We start from the raw sequence: 23,744 nt of genomic DNA on the forward strand, positions 1-23,744 counted from the left end.
GCCTGACCAATATGGTGAAACCCCGTCTCTACAAAAATACTAAAATTAGCCAGGCATGGTGGCGGGCACCTGTAGTCCCAGCTGCTTGGGAGGCTGAGACAGGAAAATTGCTTGAACCCGGGAGGTGGAGGTTGCAATGAGCTGAGATCATGCCACTGCGCTCCAGCCTGGGTGACAGAGCAAGACTCTGTCTCAAAAAAAAAACAAATAAATAAATAAAAATGCTGCGGCCGGTGCAGTGGTTCACTCCTATAATCCCAACACTTTCGGAGGCTGATGTGGGAGGATCACTTGAGCCCAGGAATTCAAGGCTGCAGTGAGCCATGATCATGCCACTGCACTGCAGCCTGGGCAACAGAGCAAGACCCTGTCTCTAAAAATTAAAAATAAAGGCCGGGCGCGGCGGCTCATGCCTGTAATCCCAGCACTTTGGGAGGCCGAGGCGGGCGGATCACAAGGTCAGGAAATCGAGACCATCCTGGGGAACACCCCGTCTCTACTAAAAATACAAAAAAATTAGCCAGGTGCGGTGGCGGGCATCTGTAGTCCCAGCTACTCGGGAGGCTGAGGCTGGAGAATGGCGTGAACCCGGGAGGGGGCGGAGCTTGCAGTGAGCCGAGATCACGCCACTGCACTCCAGCCTGGGCGACAGAGCGAGACTCTGTCTCAAAAAATAAAAATAAAAATAAAAATAAAAATGCTACTATGAAATTCATGTGCAAGCTTTTGTGTGGACAAAGGTTCTTGGTTATCTTGGACATCCATCTAGGAGGGGAACGGCTGGGTCCTGTGGAAAGGCTTTCACTTGTTGAGGAACCGCCAGATTGCTTGCAAAGCTGTTGCATTTTCCATTCCCACCAGCAGTGAGTGAAGGTTCAGTCTGCCATACTCTAATGATTATTGGTGACACTCTTTCAAGCAATGGCATGTTGGTAATAAGAAGTCAATTAACCACAAGAGACCAGCCACATATCCACAACAGTAAAGTCAGAGAACCCAGCAGGTGTCTGAGAGGAGCGTTTATTTCAAGCTATCGAAGGGACTAACACTCCGACACTTCCCAGGTGGGTAAGAGCAGGTCACTATCCGGGGCGGCGACCTCACTTCCAGCGGCCTCCAACGCGGCCCTTCCCTGCCCCCTTCCGGCTGTAGAAGAAGGAGGTGGTATCAGGAAGAAGGGGCCCCTCCAGTCTCTGAAATGGGCCCCAGGCCCTCAATTCAGAAAGCCCATTCCCCAAAATATTAGCCCTCCCTGCCCGGAGGAAGCCGTGTGCAAAACAGCTGTCATCCCTTTGGGTTCTACGACTGGGGGGCAGCGGCTGGTGGCCACAGGCCTCACTGACACGTGGGAGCTGACATTTGGGGGTGAGTGCAGGGTGTTCATGAGGGAGCTGATGAATATTTATGAGTCAGGGGCCAGGGTAGGGGGAGGAAGGGTTGGGTGATCTGGGCCTGGGTAGGTAACATGCAGGAAGGGCCGGGGGGAAGAGACAGGAAACGGGAGAAGAGGAGAAGGGAGAGGGAGAGGAGCCAGGAAGACATCAGTGGAGAAACAGAGAGAGAGAGATTCAGAGAAGACCCTCTCGGCTGGATGCAGTGGCTCCCGCCTGTAATCCCAGCACTTTGGGAGGCCAAGGCGGGCAGATCATGAGGTCAGGAGTTTGAGACCAGCCTGACCAACGTGGTGAAACCCCGTCTCTACTAAAAATACAAAAATTAGCCGGGCACGGTGGCGTGCACCTGTAATCGCAGCTACTGAGGAGGCTGAGGCAGGAGAATCGCTTGAACCCAGGGAGGCAGAGGTTGCAGTGAGCTGAGATCGCACTGCTGCATTCTAGCCTGGGTGACAGAGAAAGACTCCGTCTCAGAAAAAAAAAAAAAAAAAAAAAAAAAGAGAAGACCCTCTCAACCTCAGTACCGTAGATATTTGGGCCAGATCATTCTTTGCTGTGTGGGGCCCTGTCTTGGGCATTGTAGGACGCTGAGCAGCATGCGGGGCTCTGCATTCTAGATGCCTGTGGCCCCTTTCCAGGTGCAACAGCCAAATGCCTCCTGACACTGCCCAGTGTCCTGCGGGGAATGAGACTGCCCCTCCCCTCCCCTGCCGTGGATTTAGAGGAACATAGAAAAAGGGGCTGGTTGCAGTGGCTCGGGATTACACCTGTCATCCCAGCACTTTGGGAGGCCGAGGTGGGCGGCTCACCTGTGGTCAGGAGTTCGAGACCAGCCTGATCAACATGGGGAAACCCCGTCTCTACTAAACAAATACAAAAATTAGCCGGGCGTGGTGGCGCATGCCTGTAATCCCAGCTACTCAGGGGGCTGAGGCAGAAGAATCGCTTGAACCCGGGAGATGGAGGTTGCAGTGAGCTGAGATTGCACCTTTGCACTCCAGCCTGGGCAACAGAGCAAGACTCCCTCTCAAAAACTAAAAAGAAAAAAAGAAAAAGACAAAGGGACTGAGACCCAGGATTCCGAGAGCAGAGAGAGGAAGACAGAGAAGGAAGAACAAAGAGAAAGGGGCAGAAATCCAGAGGCAGTGGGGGATGGAGCCCACAGAGGGAGGAAGGAGAGGCCTGAGAGTCCGCGGGACGGTGGGGACGAGAGCAAGGGCTTGAGACAGGATCACACTCACAACTTCTGGGCATGGCTGATGCGGTTGTACAGCACATTGATCTGTGGAAGCAGAAGACAGATGCTGGGACAGCCGGTGGGGACGTGGGGACGGGCCACCCACCCCTGCATGGAACTTGCTGGTCCCTCCCAGCCCAGCCCTACCCTCCCTCCCTGCGGAGCTGAGTCTCACCTCATATTTCTGCTGTTTCAGCTTCGCCATCAGGTCGAACTTCTCAGACTCCAGCTGGTGGATCCAGTTCGACAGCTCCTGGGCTTTCTCCCTGGTAAGGCAGGAGGGCTGTGATGGAGGCAGCCAGGCAGGCCAGGCCCTAGGCCCAGGGACGGAGAGGAACTCGGACCCAGAGAGGTTGTGGGAACCACCCAAAGCCACACAGTGAGACTGTGAGTTCAGCGTTGTCGGCACCATTTGTTAATATTTGAGGCCAAGAGTTTTACGATCTGTGCCTGCTTTCTCTGTATCCGAGCTGGAGCTCTCGCATTTCCCAAGGGGAGAGAAGGGTGTCACGGTTAAGAGACCAGGCTCTGCGGCGCACGCCTGTCATCCCAGCACTTTGGGAGGCAGAGGAGGGCAGATCGCTTGAGGCCAGGAGTTCAAGACCAGCCTGGGCAACATAGAAGACCCTATCTCTGCTAAAAATAAAAAAAAATTAGCCAGGCATGGTGGCATTCCCCTGTGGTCCCGGCTATTCGGGAGGCTGAGGCGGAAGGAACCTGGGAGGTTAAAGCTGCAGTGAGCTGTGATTGCACCACTGCATTCCCGCCTGGGCAACAGGGCAAGATGCAAGAAAAGAAAGGAAAGGAGAAAGGAGACAGGAAAATGGAGAGGGGAGGGGAGGGGAGGGGAGAAGAGGGGAGGGGAGGGGAAGGGAGGGGAGGGGAGGGGGGAAGAAAAGGCAGAAAGAAAAGAGCAAATCCAGGCTCTGCAGTTAGAAGCCCCCGGTTCAAATCCCAGCCATGCCATTCTCTGGTTTATGAATATGTCAAGTGACTTCCTTTAGAATCCTGTTTCCTTCTCTAGAAGATATGGAAATAAAACTATGGAAGAGATGGCTGCTTGCCTACCTGTTAGCCCTTCTCCCTTTCTTCTAGAAATAGAATCTTGTGCAATAGGCTGAGTTGAAAACCGACTCTTCCCAATCTCCCTTGCAGGTAGGGGTGGCTAATGGGACGAAACTAGGTCACTGGGTGGTGTGGGAGGCAAGTCACCCAGGTGCCGAGGCAAGAGACGGAGGGCACGGGCCGTTCCAGTATAATAAAATAAATAAAATAAGAATAGTTATACTAGATATAGATCATAGATATGATTATATATGAATATCATTAATCATTAGCTTGTAGCAATTACTCTTTATTCCAATATTATAATAATCCTTGCTCTATAATCATAACCTAGGAAAAACCAGGCCATATGGAGATAGGAGCTGAAGGGACATGGTGAGAAGTGACCAGAAGACAACCGTGTGAGCCTTCTGTGATGCCCGGGCAGGGCCACTAGAGGGCTTCTTGGTCTAGCGGTAACGCCAGTGTCTGGGAAGATGCCCGTTGCCAAGTGGACCGGGGTTGAGCGGTAGCGTCAGTGCCAAGGAAAAGCACCCGCTACTTAGCAGACCAGGGAAAGGGAGTCTTCCTTTCCCCAGGGGGTATAGAGAAGACGCTACTCCTCCACCTCTCGTGGAAGGCCTGACATCAGTCGGGCCCGCCCGCAGTTATCCGGAGAACTAACTGTCTCCCCGTGATGCTCTGCTTCAGTGGCCACGCTCCTGGTCCGCTTTCTTTTTTTGTTTTTTTTTTGAAATGGAGTCTCACTCTGTCGCCCAGGCTGGAATGCAGTGGCCAGATCTCAGCTCGCTGCAAGCTCCACCTCCCGGGTTCACACCATTCTCCTGCCTCAGCCTCCCGAGTAGCTGGGACTACAGGCGCCCGCCACCTCACCCGGCTAGTTTTTTGTATGTTTTTAGTAGAGATGGGGTTTCACCGTGTTCGCCAGGATGGTCTCGATCTCCTGACCTCGCGATCTGCCCGTCTTGGCCTCCCAAAGTGCTGGGATTACAGGCTTGAGCCACCGCGCCCGGTCTCCTGGTCCAGTTTCATGTTCCATCCTGTACACCTGGCTCTGCCTTCTAGATAGCAGTAGCAAAATTAGTGAAAGTACTAAAAACCTCTGATACGAAGAAATAATGGTGTAGGCTGTGTCCTCTCTCTCTCTCTCTCTCTCCTCCTCAGCTGCTAAACAGGGAAGGGCCCCCTGTACAGTGGACACGTGACTCACGTGACCTTGTCAATCACTGCAGATGGCTCATACTCCCTACTCTGCCCCCTTGTCTTGTATCCAATAAATAACAGCACAGCCTGGCATTCGGGGCCACTACCGATCTCCACGTCTTGGTGGTAGTGGTCCCCCGGGCCCAGCTGTCTTGTCTTTCTTTGTCTTGTGTCTTTATTTCTACAATCCCTCGTCTCTGCACATGGGGAGAAAAACCCACAGACCCTGTGGGGCTGGACCCTACAGGGAGGGCTTCCAAAAAAGATCTGTGGCTCTCCTCTTACATCTTCTTTCTGCTGCTTGGATCATAAATGTGATGGCTGGAGCTCTAGCAGCTATATTGGACTATGAGTGATTTTGAGGATGGAACTATTGGGCTAAAAGTAGTCAGTGAGAAGAAAAAAATAGGAGTCTGGGTGTCTGATTTTGTAGAATTGCCAAACCAGCCCTGGACTAAAACCTACCCCTTCCTTCCTTCTTTCCTTCCTTCCTTCCTTCCTGCCTTCCTTCCTTCCCGCCTGCCTTCCTTCCCACCTGCCTGCCTTCCTTCCCACCTGCCTGCCTTCCTGCCTTCCTGCCTGCCTTCCTGCCTTCCTGCCTGCCTTCCTGCCTTCCTGCCTGCCTGCCTGCCTGCCTGCCTTCCTGCCTGCCTTCCTTCCTACCTTCCTGCCTGCCTGCCTGCCTTCCTGCCTTCCTGCCTGCTTTCCTGCCTTCCTGCCTGCCTTCCTGCCTTCCTGCCTGCCTTCCTGCCTGCCTTCCTGCCTGCCTTCCTTCCTGCCTGCCTTCCTGCCTGCCTTCCTGCCTTCCTGCCTTCCTTCCTGCCTTCCTGCCTGCCTTCCTGCCTCGTTCCCTCCCTCCCTCCCTCTTTCCTTTTCTTTCTTTCTTATAGGGTCTCACTTTGTCACCCAGGCTGGAGTGCAGTGACATGATCACAGCTCACTGCAGCCTCGACCTCCCAGGCTCTAGTGATCCTCCTACCTCAGCCTTTTTTTTTTTTTAGACAGAGTCTTGCTCTTGTCGCCCAGGCTGGAGTGCAGTGGTACGATCTTGGCTCACTGCAACCTTCGCCTCCCAGGTTCAAGTGATTCTCCTGCTTCAGCCTCCAGAGCAGCTGGGAATACAGGCGCAAGCCACCGCTCCTGGCTACTTTTTGTATTTTTAGTAGAGATGAGATTTCATCAGATTGGTCAGGCTGGTCTCGAACTCCTGACCTCAAGTGATTCGCCCACTTCAGCCTCCCAAAGTGCTGGGATTACAGGCATGAGCCACCGTGCCTGGCTGACAATACTTTACACGCATCATGTGCACAGGAAGGAGGGCCCACCACCCCTGCAGAGGGCTTCCAGGAGCCTGCGGTGCACATCTTTTCCCAACTCCACAGTCAGTGTCCTCATACAGTAGTTTAAAAGGAGCAAGGTGGAAGTATTTACACCATGGGAATGGGCATGTGCTAAATCTAGACGTTTTGCCCCCTGGAGAGCAGCTGTTAAACATTTACCATCAAGCCACATTACAGCACAGTAGCAGAGTATGGACTATTGCACCAGACTGCCCGGGTTCAAATCCCAGCTCTTCCACTTGCTAGCTGTGCAACCCTGGAAGGGTTACCTAACCTCTCTGTGCCTCAGGCTCCTCACTATTAACACGAGGATAATAATAGTATCTACCTCACAGGGTTGTAAGCCCTCCATAGGAAGCTGCTGCTGTAATTATTTTTTTTTTAAGGATGGGGTCTCACTACATTGCCCAGGCTGGTCTCCAACTCCTGGCCTCAAGCAATCCTCCCATCTCAGCCTCCCAAAGTGCTGGAATTACAGGCATGAGCCACCAGGCCCAGGCTGTAATTATTATTTCTATCTCACTGCCCTTTCACGGCTCTGTGAGGTTGATTATGTGATTACATCCTTATTCTGCCAGTGAGGAACGGGAGCCCTAGAGAAGTCAGAGAACGTGCCCAGGATCACAAAGTAGTAGACGGAGCTGGCACTGAGCCCCGGGCAGGGGCTTTTGGTGCAAGTGGCAAACCCGATCACTGTGCCACTCTGGGGTGGTTGACGTTTCTGAGCCACAGCCCAGGCTAGAGGACAGAGATGCAGGGGGGCTCCTGAAGCAAGTCCCCGTCAGCCTGCCGTCCTGTGGCTCATCTTATCATGAGAGGCGGGTGGTCTTGGCTCTAGAGGTGAGGGATGCAGCTGGAAAACTCTCACCCGCGTTCCTAGTTTGAATTTAGGTAAAAGGTACAGCCCATCCTGAGCTCCAGGGCACATCACAGCGTTAAAATCTCCTAAACTCGGGGGCAGGGAAGTCATCTTGTCTGGCTTCCCCAGTAACACCTGTCAGATGCTACAGGCCACAGCAGCCACGAAAAGTGGGTTCTCTATCAGTGACAGGTTTCACAGAGAAGGCAGCAGAGGCCCAGAGAGGGGAAGCCACTTGCCCAAAGTCACACAGCACCGGAGCTGAGACCCGGGGTATCTGCCCACCCAGATGTGGGTGTGAGCTCCTTTATCCCCGTCTCACACCCAGGCCCTTGCAGCCCTGAGCCCCCCACAGCACTTACCGGAGCTGTTCCTCCCCCATGTAGTCAATGTCCAGAGGCTTCTTACGCTCAGACAGGATGCGCAGCTTCATCTCCCGCCCTGTCTGCCGCTTACCACGCTTCTGTTCTGCCTGAGGGTTGGGGAAGGGGTACCGTAAACTGGGGGTCACATCCCACAGACCACCGCCATGTCGGGACCCACAGGTCAGATCCCACAGACCACTTCCATATTGGAACCCACAGGTCTGCACCCCAGGCCTTTCTTCACACCTAGGAGTCTAGGCCCACTCCCTCCTCCCTCAGACACACAGCCCCTCCTCTCAGACTGAATTCAAGCCCCAGACCCTCTCCCATTAGGAACCAGAAGTCTGGCCCCCAGCCCCTCCTCCCTCAGACCCAGGAGTCCAGGCCCCAGCCCCTCCTCCCTCAGACCCAGGAGTCCAGGTCCAGCCCCTCCTCCCTCAGACCCAGGAGTCCAGACCCCAGCCCCTCCTCCCTCAGACCCAGGAGTCCAGGCCCCCAGCCCCTCCTCCCTCAGACCCAGGAGTCCAGACCCCCAGCCCCTCCTCCCTCAGACCCAGGAGTCCAGGTCCAGCCCCTCCTCCCTCAGACCCAGGAGTCCAGACCCCCAGCCCCTCCTCCCTCAGACCCAGGTGTCCAGGTCCAGTCCCTCCTCCCTCAGACCCAGGAGTCCAGGCCCAGTCCCTCCTCCCTCAGACCCAGGAGTCCAGGTCCAGCCCCTCCTCCCTCAGACCCAGGAGTCCAGGCCCAGCCCCTCCTCCCTCAGACCCAGGAGTCCAGGTCCAGCCCCTCTTCCCTCAGACCCTGGAATCCAGGCCCCAGCGCCTCCTCCCTCAGACCCAGGAGTCCAGGCCCAGCCCCTCCTCCCTCAGACCCAGGAGTCCAGGCCCCCAGTCCCTCCTCCCTCAGACTCAGGAGTCCAGGCCCAGCCCCTCCTCCCTCAGACCCAGGAGTCCAGGTCCAGCCCCTCCTCCCTCAGACCCAGGAGTCCAGGCCCCCAGCCCCTCCTCCCTCAGACCCAGGAGTCCAGCCCCAGCCCCTCCTCCCTCAGACCCAGGAGTCCAGACCCCCAGCCCCTCCTCCCTCAGACCCAGGAGTCCAGGTCCAGCCCCTCCTCCCTCAGACCCAGGAGTCCAGACCCCCAGCCCCTCCTCCCTCAGACCAGGTGTCCAGGTCCAGTCCCTCCTCCCTCAGACCCAGGAGTCCAGGCCCAGTCCCTCTCCCTCAGACCCAGGAGTCCAGGTCCAGCCCCTCCTCCTCAGACCCAGGAGTCCAGGCCCAGCCCCTCCTCCTCAGACCCAGGAGTCCAGGTCCAGCCCCTCTTCCCCCAGACCCAGGAGTCCAGGCCCCAGCCCCTCCTCCCTCAGACCCAGGAGTCCAGGCCCAGCCCCTCTCCCTCAGACCCAGGAATCTAGGACCCAGCCCCTCCTCCCTCAGATCCAGAGGTCCAGGCCCCCAGCCCCTCTTCCCCCAGACCCAGGAGTCCAGGCCCAGCCCCTCCTCCCTCAGACCCAGGAGTCCAGGCCCCAGCCCCTCCTCCCTCAGACCCAGGAGTCCAGGCCCCAGCCCCTCCTCCCTCAGACCCAGGAGTCCAGGCCCCAGCCCCTCCTCCACTAGGAACCAGAGGTCTGGCCCCAAGCCTCTCCCCCCTCAGAACTTAGACCTCAGGCTCCTGCAGGCTGACTCACCTTGACCAGGTAGCCGCCGAAATGGGCCCCCATGTTGGACAGCACCTTCTTTTTCTTGGCATCATCCTCTGCCCGCTTCTTGGCCTCTTCCTCTTCCTTCCTCATCTTCTCCTCCTGTGGGAAGGAAGGGGTTAACCTCATGGCTGCCCCTCTAGGCCTGAGGGAGGAGGGCCCTGGGATGGGAAGGACGGGGCTCAATTCAGTGCTGAGTGGAGCTGGAGCACAGGGATCAGCAGGCCGGGGAACATCAGAACCAGCAGAGACACAGGTGTCTCCTCCCAGCCCGGCCAGCTCTCCCCGTGTGGTCACCTGTAAGTTCCTTCCCCTCTATGGGTTTTTTTTTTTTTTTTTGAGATGGAGTCTCACTCTGTCGCCCAGGCTGGAGTGCAGTGGCCAGATCTCGGCTCACTGAAACCTCTGCCTCCCAGGTTCAAGTGATTCTCCTGCCTCAGCCTCCTGAGTAGCTGGGACTACAGGCACCCACCAACACGTCTGGCTAATTTTTCTATTTTTAGTAGAGATTGGGTTTCACCATGTTGGCCAGGCTGGTCTCAAACTCCTGACCTCAAGTGATCTGCACACCTCGGCCTCCCAGAGTGCTGGTATTGCGTGAGCCACCACGCCTGGCCCCCTTCCTGGGTCTTAATATCCTCTCAGAAAAAAATGGAAATGAAGGAGAAGGGGAAGGAGAAATGCCTGCTTTTTCTGCATGCCTCCAACCTGAAACAGCCAATAGTGAACTTTGCTATGTGACCTCACTCCAGATGCTCAGCCTGTCTGGGGCGCAGTTGCCCTTAGTCTCAGGAGATGAGAATGTCTGTTTTAAGGGGGTCAAGGAAGGTAACTGGTGATAGGCCAGGGACTGGGGAGATTAAAGAGGCTGATGGCTTCGAGCCTGAAGAAGGGGTTCTAGAATATTTAGCAAAGGAATTACAACATTTGAGAAACTCTTCATTGCGTGTTCCAGAAATAGTGGCTTGTCCAGGCTGAGCCCCCTCTCCTTATGGTGGACATGAGGCTTTTTGTACACCCAGTACTCCGTACCTGAATTAATTTCCTTTCTTTTTTTGAGATGGAGTTTCCCTTTGTCACTCAGGCTGGAGTGCAGTGGTGCAATCTCTGAGCTGCTCACTGCAAACCCCACCTCCTGGGTTCAAGTGATTCTCTCCTGCCTCAGTCTCCCAAGTAACTGGGATTACAGACATGTGCCACCATGACCAGCTAATTTTTGTATTTTTAGTAGAGACAGGGTTTCACCATGTTGCCCAGGCTGGTCGCGAACTACTGGCTTCAAGTGATCCACTTGTCTCCCAAAGTGCTGGGATGACAGGCGTGAGTCACCGTGCCCAACCTTAGTTTCTTATCACTGCTATAACTTGCAAACTTAGTGGCAGAAAAACAATGCAAGCTTGTTGTCTTACAGTTCTGCGGATCAGACATCTGAAGTTGGTGTCACTGGGCTGAAATCAGGTTGTGAACAGAACCAATTTTCTCTGGAGGTTCTAGGGGAGAATTCATTCCCTTCCCTTTTCCAGCTGCTGCCTGCACGTCTGGGCCCATGGACCTACCTCCATCTTCAGAGGCAGCCATGTAGCATCTTCAAATCTCTCAGTATGACCCTCTGGCCTTCCTCTCATAAGGATCCTTGTGATGATCTTGCCCCTCCCCACAAATATTCCAGGACAACCGTCCCATCTCAAGATCCTTAACTTAATCACATCTGCCAAATCCCCTTCTCGGCTAGGTGATGGGCAGGTGGCTTGTGCCTGTAATCCCAGCTACCTGGGAGGCTGAGGCAGGAGGATCACTTGAGCCCAGGAGTTTGGGAACAACGTGGGCAACATAGAAAGACCCTATCTTAAATAATAATAATAATAATAATAATGGCCAGGCATGGTGGCTCATGCCTATAATCCCAGCACTTTGGGAGGCCAGGGGGTGGATCACCTAAGGTCAGGAGTTCGAGACCAGCCTGACCAACACGGAGAAACCCCATTTCTACTAAAAATACAAAAATTAGCCAAGCCGGATGGTGGGTGCCTGTATTCCCAGCTACTCAGGAGGCTGAGGCAAGGGAATCGCTTGAACCAGAAGGCAGAGGTTGCAGTGAGCCGAGATCACGTCACTGCACTCCAGCCTGGGTGACAGAGCAAGACTGTCTCAAAAAAAAAAAAAAAAAGTAAAAAGAAGAAAATGGAAAATCCAGGCTGGGCATGGTGGCTCATGCCTGTAATCCCAGCACTTTGGGAGGCCACAGCAGGTGGATTGCTTGAACTTAGGAGTTGAAGACCAGCCTGGACAACATGGCAAAATGCTGTATCTACAAAAAATTAAAAAAAAAAAAAAAACGAACAAACAAAAAAAACTCCCCGGGCAGAGTGGCGCATGCCTGTAGTCCCAGCGATTCTGGAGGCTGAGGTGGGAAAATCGTTTGAGCCCGGGAAGTCCTAGTTGTAGTGAGCTAGGATCACACCACTGCACTTCAGCCTGGGTGACAGAGCAAGACCCTGCCTCCAAATAAATAAATAGATAATAATAATAGGCCGGGTGTGGTGGCTCATGCCTGTAATCCCAGCACTTTGGGAGGCTGAGGCAGGCGGATCACCTGAGGTCGGGAGTTTGAGACCAGCCTGACCAACACGGAGAAACCTCGTCTCTACTAAAAATATGAAATTAGCCAGGTGTGGTGGCGCAGGCCTGTAATCCCAGCTACTCAGGAGGCTGAGGCAAGAGAATTGCTTGAACCTAGGAGGCGGAGGTTGCAGTGAGCCGAGATCGCGCCATTGCACTCTAGCCTGGGTGACGAGAGTGAAACTCTGTCTCAAAAAAAAAAAAAAAATAATAATAATAATAATAATGGCCGGGCACGGTGGCTCAAGCCTGTAATCCCAGCACTTTGGGAGGCCGAGACGGGCGGATCACGAGGTCAGGAGATCAAGACCATCCTGGCTAACACGGTGAAACCCCGTCTCTACAAAAAAAAAATACAAAACACTAGCCGGGCGAGGTGGCGGCCGCCTGTAGTCCCAGCTACTCGGGAGGCTGAGGCAGGAGAATGGCGGGAACCCGGGAGGCGGAGCTTGCAGTGAGCTGAGATCCGGCCACTGCACTCCAGCCCGGGTGACAGAGCGAGACTCCGTCTCTTTAAAAAAAAAAAAAAAAAAAAAAAAAAAAAAAAAAATAATAATAATAATAATAGGCCGGGCGCGGTGGCTCACGCCTGTAATCCCAGCACTTTATAGTAATAATAATAATAGGCCGGGCACGGTGGCTCACACCTGTAATCCCAGCACTTTGGGAGGCTGAGGCAGGCAGATCACGAGGCCAGGAGATGGAGACCATCATGGCCAACATGGTGAAACCCTGTCTCTACTAAAAATACAAAAATTAGCCAGGCCTGATGGGGAGCACCTGTAGTCCCAGCTACTCGGGAGGATGAGGCAGGAGAATTGCTTGAACCTGGGAGGCAGAGGTTGACGTGAGCTGAGATCACACCACTGCACTCCAGCCTGGGAGACAGAGCTCGACTCAGTTTCAAATAATAATAGTAGTAATAATAATAATAATAACAAAATGGGCACCTGGCTGAAGAAGTAACATTTGGACTTCCAGGGCAGGGGAGGCACCCACCGCCAGCTTAGCCTGACGTTCGCGTTCCTTCTCAGTTCTGAAGCGCTGTTGCTCGGCTCTCTCGGACCGGCGCCGCTCCTGGGGAACGGGGAAGAATAAGGGGGTGCAGGGACGTACCCCCAGTCATCCCTCCCCAGAGTAGGCTAAGAGTGGAGATAAACAGGCTGGAGGGTGGCCACCGACTTGGGTGAATTCCCGAAAGCCTCAGGCTCAGCTCTGTACTAGAAGGAAAACCATTATCTGCATTTCCCAAGATGCAAGGGATCCACATGGAGAGAGGAAGACTGGGGGAACCCAGACTCTCGGCTCACAATGCGCTCTTTCAAGGCAATCAGCTCCTCTTCCTCCTTCTTCCGCTGCTCAAAATGCACGTCGATGAGCGTCTGCAGCTCCAGCAGGTCCTTCTCCATGCGCTTGCGGTGGATGTCCTGCAGGACACACGGGGAGCCCGTCCTGGGAGACCCTGGAGAGGGCAGCAGCCTCCCAGCGTCTCCCCCATGCAGGACGGCGAACTGAACCGTTTCCCAGGACGGTGTCCAGCAGGTGGCAGCAATGCCTCGTGTTTGACACCAATCAACTCTTCCAAAGACGGGAGTGGAGAGCGGGGACCTTTTCTCCCAGGCTGCAGTGAAATGGGGCGATCTCGGCTCACGCAACTTCCGCCTCCCGGGTTCAAGCGATTTTCCTGCCTCCGCCTCTCGAGTAGCTGGGATTACAGACGCCCGCCACCACGCCCAGCTACTTTTTGTATTTGTAGCAGAGACGGGGTTTCACCATATTGACCAGGCTGGTCTCGAACTCCTGACCTCAGCCTCCCAAGGTGCTGGGATTACAGGCATGAGCCACCGCGCCCGGCCCGGCGCCTTTTCATGATTGGCACAAAAGCCCCTTGAAGAGTAGCAACTGTGCCTGGGGAGGGGTCTCTGACACTTACATCGAAGTCAACACGCTCCCCTTCTGGGATCTTTGGCGGGATCAAAGGAGGCACCACAGGGCGGCTGGGTGGACAGAAACAGAGAGACCATGAGTGACCCGACCTCCCTGAGCCACCTCCCACCTCCGGGATGCGCTGTCTGGTGAGGTAGCCGCCAGCCCCCTGAACATGGAGGGCCCCAACTGGGGCAGGCTGTCAGTGAAACACACAGAATCATGTTTTATGCTGATTACATGTTGAAATGATGAAAATTTATGTAACAGATTTTTAGAACTGTGCTATGAAAATTAAATTTTCCTATGTTGTTGTTGAACTTTAAAAATATACCTAGTAAGAATTTTTTTTGTTTTTTTTTTTGGAGACGGAGGCTTGCTCTGTCTCCCAGGCTGGAGTACAATGGCGTCATCTCAGCCCACCACAACCTCCGCCTCCCAGGTTCAAGCGATTCTCCTGCCTCAGCTTCATGAGTAGCTGGGATTACAGGTGCCTGCCACCATGCCTGGATAATTTTTGTATTTTTAGTAGAGATGGGGGTTTCACCGTACTGGCCAGGCTGGTCTTGAACTGCCGACCTCAGGCGATCTGCTTGTCTCAGCCTCCCAATGTGCTGGGATTACAGGTGTGAGCCCCCATGCCCAGCCATTTTTAAATTTTTTGTAGAGATGGTGTTCCACAGGCCAGGCGCGGTAGCTCAGGCCTGTAATCCTAACACTTTGGGAAGCCGAGGCGGGCGAATCACTTGAGATTAGGAGTTCAAAACCAGCTTGGCCATCATGGTGAAACCCCATCTCTACTAAAAATACAAAAGAAAAAGAAGAAAAATTAGCTGGGCGTAGTGGTGCATGCCTGTAATCCCTACTACTCAGGAGGCTGAGGCAGGAGAATCGCTTGAACCCGGGAGGTGGAGGTCCTAAGGAAGGGGACCACTACTCCTCCTGCTGCCCTCCTCCCCCGACCTTGCCTAGTTCACAAGACAGGAGGAAAGAGAGAAACAAAAGTAAGATAAATAGCCAGACAACCTTGGCACCACCACCCAGCCCTAGGAGTTAAACAAAGTAATAATAATAACATCAACCCCTGGCCTAAACTACTTTTATTATCTGTAAATTCCAGACACTGTACGAAAAAAGCATTGTAAAACTTTCTGTTCTGTTAGCTGATGCACGTAGCCCAGCCACGTTTCCCACGCTTGCTCGATTTATCACGACCCTTTCACGTGGATCCCTTAAAGTTGTAAGCCTTTAAAAAGGCCAAGTATTTCTTTCTCGGGGAGCTCGGCTCTTAAGACGCGATTCTGCCAACGCTCCCGGCCAAATAAAAAACCTCTTCCTTCTTTAATCCGGTGTCTGAGGAGTTTTGTCTGCAGCTCATCCTGCTACAGTTGCAGTGAGCCGACATCGTGCCACCGCACTCCAGCCTGGGTGACAGAGGGAGACTCCATCTCAAAAAAAAAAAAAAAAAAAAAAACCAAATATATATATATATATATATATACACATATATATAAATAGATGGCGCTTCACTATGTTGTCCAGGGTGGTCTTGAACTTCTGAGCTCAAGTGATCCTCCCGCCTCAGCCTCCCAGAGTGCTGAGACTACAGGCGTGAGCCACCACGCCCAGCCTTTAGTAAGAAATTGTAAGTGATGTGTGTGTCTTGCCATCTATTCTATTGGGTGGTGCCGCTCTGAGGCTCAGCCCTCAGCCTGCTCTGATTTCCTGCCACTTCCTTGGAATTCTCTTTTCTGGGTTTCTGAGACCGCGAAGAGCGATTCCAAGATGAAGGGGACAGGACTTAGGGGCTGCTGGGCAAGGGGAAGGAGGAGGTGAGGACAACTCCCAGCGGTCTCTGGGCCAGGCAGCCAAGTGCACAGCGGGGCTGTCATCTCCATCTTGGAAAAGTTGATGAGCTCCTTCAGGGCGTCATGTGTGGGAATACAATATGGCTTACCATATTTTACAGGAATAAATACTGGCTTGCCTCCCACCCCTGGGGCTGTTCCATCCCTGTCTCCTGGCCCCCCACACCCCCGTGAGCTGCCAGGGAGCCTTCCTTTTCCCTTTTCTCATCATCAACGCCATTCACTCCAATGACTTCTGGTATCATCAACTGCTGAGGACTCGCCAAGTGTCTCTGGTCCAGACTCTCTCCTAAGCCCCAGACTCAAGTTAACAGGTATCTCCTGAACTTTTCCCACCTTCCCACACACGACGTCCTGACGGAGCTCACCAACTTCTCCGAGAAGGAGATGGCAGCCCCACTGTCCACTTTGTTCCCCAGCCCAGAGACCCTTCGGGGTTGCCCCCATTGCTTCCCTCCCCTTGCCCAACAATCCCCAAATCCTGTCCCTTTGCCTTGGAGTCCCTGTCAGTCCATTTCCTCCATTTTTTTTTTTTTTTTAATATTTTAGATGGAGTTTCACTCTTGTCACCCAGGCTGGAGTGCAATGGCACGATCTTGGCTCACTGCAACCTCTGCCTCGCGGTTCAAGCGATTCTCCCGCCTCAGCCTCCCAAATAGCTGGGATTACAGGTGCCCACCACAATACCTGGCAAATTTTTTTGTATTTTTAGTAGAGACAGGATTTCACCATGTTGGCCACGCTGGTCTCAAACTCCTGACCCCAGGTAATCTGCCCCCCTCAGCCTCCCAAAGTGCTGGAATTACAGGCATGAGCCACTGCGCCCAGCCCCATTCCCCTATTTTTATTTATGTTTTAGAGATGATCTTGCTCTGTTGCCCAGGCTGGAATATCGTGGTGCAATCACAGCTCACTGCAGCCTCCAAATCCTGGGCTCAAACAATCCTCCTTCCCCAGCCTCCTGAGTAGCTGGAATCACAGGTGTGTGCCACTGTGCCCAACTAATTTTTAAAAATTTTTTGTAGGGATGCAGGGGATTTCATCTTGTTACTTAGGCTGGTCTTGAACTTCTATCCTCAAGTGATCCTCCCACCTGCCGCTATGCAGGCAGAGGGCACAGTGTGTGCGAAGGCTCAGGGGTATAAAAGCACGGCATGGCTAGAGAACCATGAAATGCTGTGTGTCTGTCAGTGGGGAAGGGAGATGCTGGAGAGGTCGGCTGGAGCCAGATGGGGAAGGCTTTGAATGCAGGCTAGTGGCTTTGACTTCGTCTTAACGGTGGTGGGGAGTTGAGGAAAGATTCTGAGCAGAGGAGGGGCGGGGTTAGCTCTGGTGTTAGAAAGGTCTCTTTGGAGTCATGGAGGAGGATGAGCCACAAGCTGGAGGCAGGGAGGCCAGAGAGGAGGCTGGGGTGATAGTAAAGGCTCAAGGGGAAGAGGGACCATTAGGTGGAAAGAAGGAAACAGACTGGCTGGCCATGGTAGCTTGTGCCTGTAATCCCAGCACTCTGGGAGGCTGAAGTGGGAAACTTGCTTTAGGATAGGAGTTCGAGACCAACCTGAGCAACATAGCAAGACCTCAGCTCTACAAAAAGGAAAAAAAAAAAACAACCAAAAAAAGCCAGGTGTGGTGGCACATGCCTGTGGTCCCAGCTACTCGGGAGGCTGAGATGGGAGGATTGCTTGAACCCAAGATGTCCAGGCAGTGAGCCAGGATTGGGTCACTGCACTCTAGTCTGGGTAAGAGAGTGGAGACTATGACGATGATGAAGGAGAAGGAGAAGAGGAAGGGGAAGGGGAAAAAGAGGAAGAGGAGGAGGAGGAAAGAGGAGGAGAAGGGAGGATGGAGAGGGGAAGGGGGAGGAGGGGGAGGGAGGAGCAGGAGGAGGCGGAGAAATGTTGACTGCTGTTTCAATTTCCTCCCTCCATCTCTGCCTTTCTCACACCCTATCTCTGGGGATAGAGGGAATATTTAGGAAGATGTATGATTGGGGACCCCCACCCTGTAGGATCTCACCTTGGTTTGGGGCGCTCCTCTTCTGTTGGTGGTGGGGGATACAAAGAGATAATTAGCAAGAGTTTAGAGGAGAGGGACTAGGCCCGACACACCCTGGGGAGGGACCCCCCAAGCCTCGGCCTCCAGGAGCCCAGGGAAGGACTCCAGAGTCCAGTTCTGGAGGAGGGGGATGGGAAGAAGAAAAGAGGGAAGGAAAGTCAGGGTGGCTGTAAAGGAGGAAGAGGGTCACACGCATCAGATATACATTCAGAGCTGGTGTGGGGATGCCCCACTGCCGCTGCCTGCACTCCCAGGAGTGCAAACCCCCAGACCCTTCTCTATTATATGCCCAGAGCGCCTGCCCTCCTCCATTAAGAGCCAGCAGTGCAGGGAGGGCCAACCTCTGTCTTTATTCAGTGACCCCACAGCTCTCTCCTCAGCTCGCCCTCCACCCCCACCTTGGAGACCCTGACTCCCAGGGCTAGCCTCCTCTGCAATCCTAAATTCCAAGCCCCAACCTTTGAATGTATATGGGGGAGAAAATAACAGACAAGGTTGGAGGCGAAGATGAGGGTGACGGGGTGGTGCTTCTCCGCAAACATCCAACCCTTCTATAAAGATTCCTCCAGACTGGGGAAGAAGGCTTGGGTGTCGGTCCCTTTAAGAAGGAAGGGAAAGGGTTAAAGCCACGGCAGGGCCATTTCCCTTCCCGGCCCCAAGAGGGCGCAGGAGCTCTCAAGAGGCTTAAAGGACCGGGCCTGGGGGCGGGTTAGGGGGCGGAGGGAGGGAAGGGTGGTCGTGGAGGTTGGGGCCCGAGGATATCGGGGGTCCCCCCGGGCCCCCGACATCGGTCTCGGGAAGCGAAGCAGCCGCGGTTACCTGGCTCTGCCACCGGCTCCGGCTCTTCGGGGGCTGGGGAGGGGCGGGAGGAGCAGCGAGGGTGTGGGGAGCGAGGGGGAAGCGGCCACGCCCGGGCGCGGGGCGCGGGGGAGAGAGGGAGAGACGGGAGAGGCTGTTAGAGGACCTGGAGCCGAGGCCATCGGGAGCCCCGTCCCGCCCCTCCTCCCGGGCCCAGCGTCCCCGCCCCCAGCCCCCGCCCCCCAGCTCCAGACCTGCAGAGTCCAGGACCTCACCTTCCTCCTCCTCCGCAGCCTCCTCTGGAGATGGGGGCACAGAGGAGAAGGCGTTAGGAGCTCGGGGAGGGAACGGGGGAGTGGCCAGAGACCAGGGTTCCAGCCTCTGCTGGACCGGGGGTCCCTCTGGCCTCGGCTGCGATGGGCATGTGCCCCCTGGCGGTACAGGGATGGCACGGGGAGACGCTCCAGACCCGGAGAGGGCGGGCGAGGGCCCGAGGGCTGAGCTGCCCCTTCCCCGCCAAGGTGCCACAAGCCTCGCCTCCCGTCCCAAGAGTTCCTGGGGGTGTCTCCATCCCATGGGGCCGGCCCACTCCCTACTCACCTTCTGGCTGCTCCCTGCGGACGGGTGTGGGGAAAGAGGAGGGAGGGGAGAGTTAGACCGGGGGTGGGAGAGCCTCTCCACCATTGCACGCCCCCAACCCTCCCAGTGCAGCACTCACTCCTCATATTCCTGCTCCTCGGTGTCCGACATCCTGGTGCGGCCTAAGGAACAGAGAGAAGAGGCCCAGTGGGGTGGGGCCCCAAGGAGGGGGCGACCTAGACTCCTGGGTCTGAGGGAGGAGGGGCTGGGGGCTGGACTCCTGGGTCAGAGAGGAGGAGCTGCAGCCTGGCCTCCTGGGTCTGAGGGAGGAGGGGCTGGGGCCTGGACTCCTGAGTCTGAGGGAGGAGGGGCTGGGGGTCTGGACTCCTGTGTCTGAGGGAGGAAGGGCTGGAGGCCTGGACTCCTGGGTCAGAGAGGAGGAGCTGCAGCCTGGCCTCCTGGGTCTGGACTCCTGGGTCTGAGGGAGGAGGGGCTGGGGCCTGGACACCTGGGTCTGAGGGAGGAGGGGATGGAGGCTTGGACTCCTAGATCTGAGGTAGGAGGGGCCAGGGGCCTGGACTCCTGGGTCTGAGGGAGGAGGGGCTGGGGGTCTGGACTCCTGAGTCTGAGGGAGGAGCGGGGCTGGGGGTCTGGACTCCTGAGTCTGAGGGAGGAGGGGCTGGGGGTCTGGACTCCTGTGTCTGAGGGAGGAGCGGGGCTGGGGGTCTGGACTCCTGGGTCTGAGGGAGGAGGGGCTGGGGGTCTGGACTCCTGGGTCTGAGGGAGGAGGGGCTGGGGGTCTGGACTCCTGGGTCTGAGGCAGGAGGAGCTGGGGTCTGGACTCCTGGGTCTGAGGGAGGAGGGGCTGGGGGTCTGGACTCCTGTGTCTGAGGGAGGAGGGGCTGGGGGTCTGGACTTCTGTGTCTGAGGGAGGAGGGGCTGGGGGTCTGGACTTCTGTGTCTGAGGGAGGAGGGCCCCAGGTGTTGGAGGGGCGGGTCTGGACTCCTGGGTCTGAGGGAGGAGCGGGGCTGGGGGCCTGGACTCCTGGGTCTGAGGGAGGAGGGGCTGGGGGTCTGGACTCCTGTGTCTGAGGGAGGATAGGGCCCCAGGTGTTGGAGGGGCGGGTCTGGACTCCTGGGTCTGAGGGAGGAGGGGACTGGGGGCCTGGACTCCTGGGTCTGAGGGAGGAGGGGCTGGGGGTCTGGACTCCTGGGTCTGAGGGAGGAGGGGACTGGGGGCCTGGACTCCTGCGTCTGAGGAAGGAGGGCTCAGGTCTGGACTCCTGGGTCCAAGGGAGGGGGCTGGCTGTCCTAAAGCATGCATGAGGACAGACTTTGGTAGGTGTGGTCCTGGCACAGCCAGGAGGCTGCAGACCCTGCCCCCTCCACACAGCTGTCCTCTTTTGTCTTATGACAAGTCCATGGGAACCTGATCCAGTTGGGATTAGGAGGAGGCATTTGAGAAGGGACAGTGGCCTGAAGACAATAGCTGCCCCACCCCCAGGAGCTATTTCGGGGGGATGTCATAGATGGTGAAACAGAGGACATTTCCTAAGAAGGGATTTGAGGAAGGGGGGCTTCTGGGAGAATTAGTCACCCTCATCCCCTCTCCCACTCACCCCTCCCCGCTGGCTGGTTTCCTCCCCACCTGTCTCCCCTTTCACCTTCCCATACATCACGCAGAGGGCAGGGGCATAAAGGGCACCTTCTGTCCATAGACCTCACCGTGACCCCTATATTCTTGGACCTCAAAGTCTTTGAGATTCCCTAGGCCGCAGGGTGCCTAGCCCCAAATCCCAATACCCACAGATTCTGAGACCCCCATTTGTGATGCCCATGTTTCTGAGACCAGCAAGTCTTCACAGCTGTTCTTGATAGTCCAGATATGGGCCGGGACATCTTAAGACCACCCCCAGGTCTTGGGACCTAAATTCTGAAACCTCAAGAATATGAGGCCCCCAAAATCTCAATACCGAAACTCAGAGGCCCAATTCATGATACCCGGATAATGACACTCCAGGTTCTCATGCTTTCTATCGTAATACCTCAGATTCCGAGGCCTCCACTCCTAAAACCCCAGATTCTGAGACCCACCCCCAATTCCTGACACCCTCAGAGTCTGAGGCCCCAAATCCTGACACCCAGACTGTTTGACCTCCAAGTCCAGATATCCCTGACTGCTGAGATTTCCCCCAGATTCCCAGAACCCCAAGATCCTAGGAGGTTTTGTTCTGGGACACCCAAGTCTGGGCAGCCCTGGGTTCGGATTTGTGTAACCCACAAATCCCAGTATTTTCCCCTCTATCCTGAGTCCCCCTGCAGTCTGAGCCTCTCAAGTTCCCAGACTTCCAGTTGTGTGCCCCACCTAAGCTCTGCACCATTTCTCCACACCCCACATCTTCCCCACCCGCCTCCTGCCCCCTCCCGTAGGGACACAGTCTTTACAGACCACAGGGCCCCGCAGAGCCTCTTACCTAGGCTGCGTCTGAGATGCTGCGAAGCTCGTGGCTGAGCCTTGCTGAGGGCACTGAAGCTCCCGGGAGTTTATAGCTGGCCCTGGGAGGCTCGGCCCCGCCCCGAAGGGAGAGGGAGGGGGAGAGAATTCCTTTGCTCAAACACAAGTCTGGGAGCTCAGAGACAGCCCGGCTGCCCCTGGCTCCACACTCAGAGTCCAAAAGCCTCCGCGGGCCCCTCCCCAACCCCATGCTAACCCCATCTGCACGGCCCAGGAGCCCCGTTCCCGCCCGCACCCCACCCCCAGGTCCCATGGTGCCGCAGCTACCTCCCTTCTAGCTCCCTGTGCTTTGACATCCCCATGCGCGGCTCACAGTAGGTCCTTGGAGGACCTACTAATGACATATAGGCTATGAGGAATGTTTCCTGTTTTCTTCTCTCTCTTCCCTCTTTCTACCGTGGTCTCTTTCTGGACCCCCGTTTCTGTTGTCTCTGTGGCTCTCCATCTGTGTATCTCTGTGTGTCTGTCTCCACTTCTTAGTCTCCCCTTCTGTCTCTGTCCATCTTTTTGTCTCCCCCTCCCCACCCCACCCTTTTGTCTGCCACGAGGATTCCATCCTGGTGACAACAGGCACTAAAGCCGGGAAGCAGGTGTGGGGAGGGGGAGGGGGTGTCAATTAGGGTGAAACCTCCCCTCCCTCCCCACCTCCATCTAACACTGACCTTTTTGGTGTCCCCCTCCCGCTTCCTAGCCAAGCCGTGACCTTGAGTTCTGGGTTCAAGCCGGCCCTGGAGAGCAGGCTTCCTCCCCTCCCCACCTCTCAGTACCTCTGCCTCTCCTGGTCGGTCTCTGTGTTTCTGTGCTTTTCCTGGGGCCTCTCGCTGGCGTCTGTCTTGGGCTCTCTCTGCATCTGTCTCTTTCTGGGTCCCTCAGTGTGTTTTTTGGCATGTGTCTCCAGGTGGTTTCGTCTCTGCATTTCTGTGGGTGTCTCTGCATGTCTGCCCCTCTCAGCGTTTGTGTCTGTGGAGGCTCACAGTTTCTCTGTGCATTTCTGTCCACCTATGACCCCATTTCTGTCTCTTTTTGGCTCTGGGTCTCTGTGTCCACGTTCACGTCTCTGTCTTTCTAGTTCTCTCCATGTCTTAGTGCCCGCAGTTCCCCCTCTGTGGCTCTCCATTTCCATATCTTACAGGGTCTCCATGTCTCTGCACCTTGCTGCGATTATACCTCTGTCTCTCTTTTCTCCTTTCTTTGCACTTCCTTCTATGCATCCATGGTATTTTCCCCCTCTCTCTTTGGGTCTTTGTCTGGCTCCTTCTCTCTCTACTCCCAACTCAGTCTCTCTGTTGCCGGTATGTCTCTCTGCCTGTCTGTTTCTCTGTGTGTCTCTCTCTTTGAGCTTTAGTCTTGGCATCTCTGTGCACTCCACATGGGCCAGAGGTGCTGTGACAACAGAGATCAGAAGACTGATGGAATGAACTGTTTGTGGCAATAAGATACCAAATTATAAACAAGACCTAAGGCCATGCCAGGCAAGGGTTAAGTCATGCATCCCTACACTTATATAATAAACTATGTTCTAATTGCCACAAGGCTTTTCCTTTTTCTAACAGCTAAACAAGCACTGGCCTCAAGATATGCAATATTACAACAATTGCAGCCATCCATTGCCAGATGCTGACTAACTGAACCCCCTGTTCCGCAAGGCATAGCTACAGCATTAGTTGAATGAGAGACTGATTTCAATAACTTTCTCCTGATAAGATACCATGGACCACGGACTGGTTCTGACTTTTGACAGAGGCTGTGCACTGAGTGCCTTCATATCCCTGCTTCATGTTTCCATACGAATGCATTCAATGGGATGCACTTAAATGTTAAGCCTCCACCACCATGTAAAATGCATATTTGTGGTCAGTCACGGTGGCTCACGCCTGTAATCCCAGCACTTTGGGAGGCCGAGGCGGGTGAATCACGAGGTCAGTAGTTCGAGACCAGCCTGGCCAACATGGTGAAACCCCGTCTCTACTAAAAATACAAAAATTAGCTGGGTGTGATGGTGCATACCTGTAATCCCAGCTACTGGAGAGGCTGAGGCAGGAGAATGGCTTGAACCCAGGAGGCGGCGGTTGCAGTGAGCTGAGATTGTGCCACTGCACTCCAGCCTGGGTGACAGAGCAAGACTCCACTTCAAAAAAAAAAAAAAAAAAAATGCATGTTTGCTTGTCACACGTGTGTGTCCACCTGTCCATGAATATTCATAGCTCCTTCTATAACCAGTTGA

At 55.0% G+C, this 23,744-nt stretch overlaps 1 protein-coding gene across 2 annotated transcripts; it reads right to left on the reverse strand.

Annotated features, from left to right (window-relative positions):
• Positions 1–972: 972 nt before the first annotated feature.
• Positions 973–21,674, reverse strand: TNNT1 (troponin T1, slow skeletal type). Of its 2 annotated transcripts, XM_033224429.1 has the most exons (14): positions 21,480–21,674; positions 19,145–19,187; positions 19,027–19,040; positions 18,702–18,725; positions 18,448–18,480; positions 17,590–17,611; positions 13,713–13,776; positions 13,090–13,206; positions 12,779–12,856; positions 9,149–9,262; positions 7,461–7,570; positions 2,807–2,897; positions 2,636–2,676; positions 973–1,146 (listed from the first exon to the last, which is right to left on the reverse strand). In XM_033224429.1, the coding sequence occupies exons 2-14, from the start codon at positions 19,174–19,176 to the stop codon at positions 1,101–1,103; spliced, it is 786 nt and encodes a 261-aa protein (XP_033080320.1). In that variant the 5' UTR covers positions 19,177–19,187; positions 21,480–21,674; the 3' UTR covers positions 973–1,100. The 2 variants fall into 2 exon arrangements, with proteins under 2 accessions (XP_033080320.1, XP_033080321.1); XM_033224430.1 differs by lacking the exon at positions 18,448–18,480 and having other exon boundaries at positions 21,480–21,661.
• Positions 21,675–23,744: the final 2,070 nt, after the last annotated feature.

Source organism: Trachypithecus francoisi, unplaced genomic scaffold (assembly GCF_009764315.1).
Source record: "Trachypithecus francoisi isolate TF-2019V2 unplaced genomic scaffold, Tfra_2.0 Lachesis_group12, whole genome shotgun sequence".
In the NCBI taxonomy this organism is placed as follows: domain Eukaryota; kingdom Metazoa; phylum Chordata; class Mammalia; order Primates; family Cercopithecidae; genus Trachypithecus; species Trachypithecus francoisi.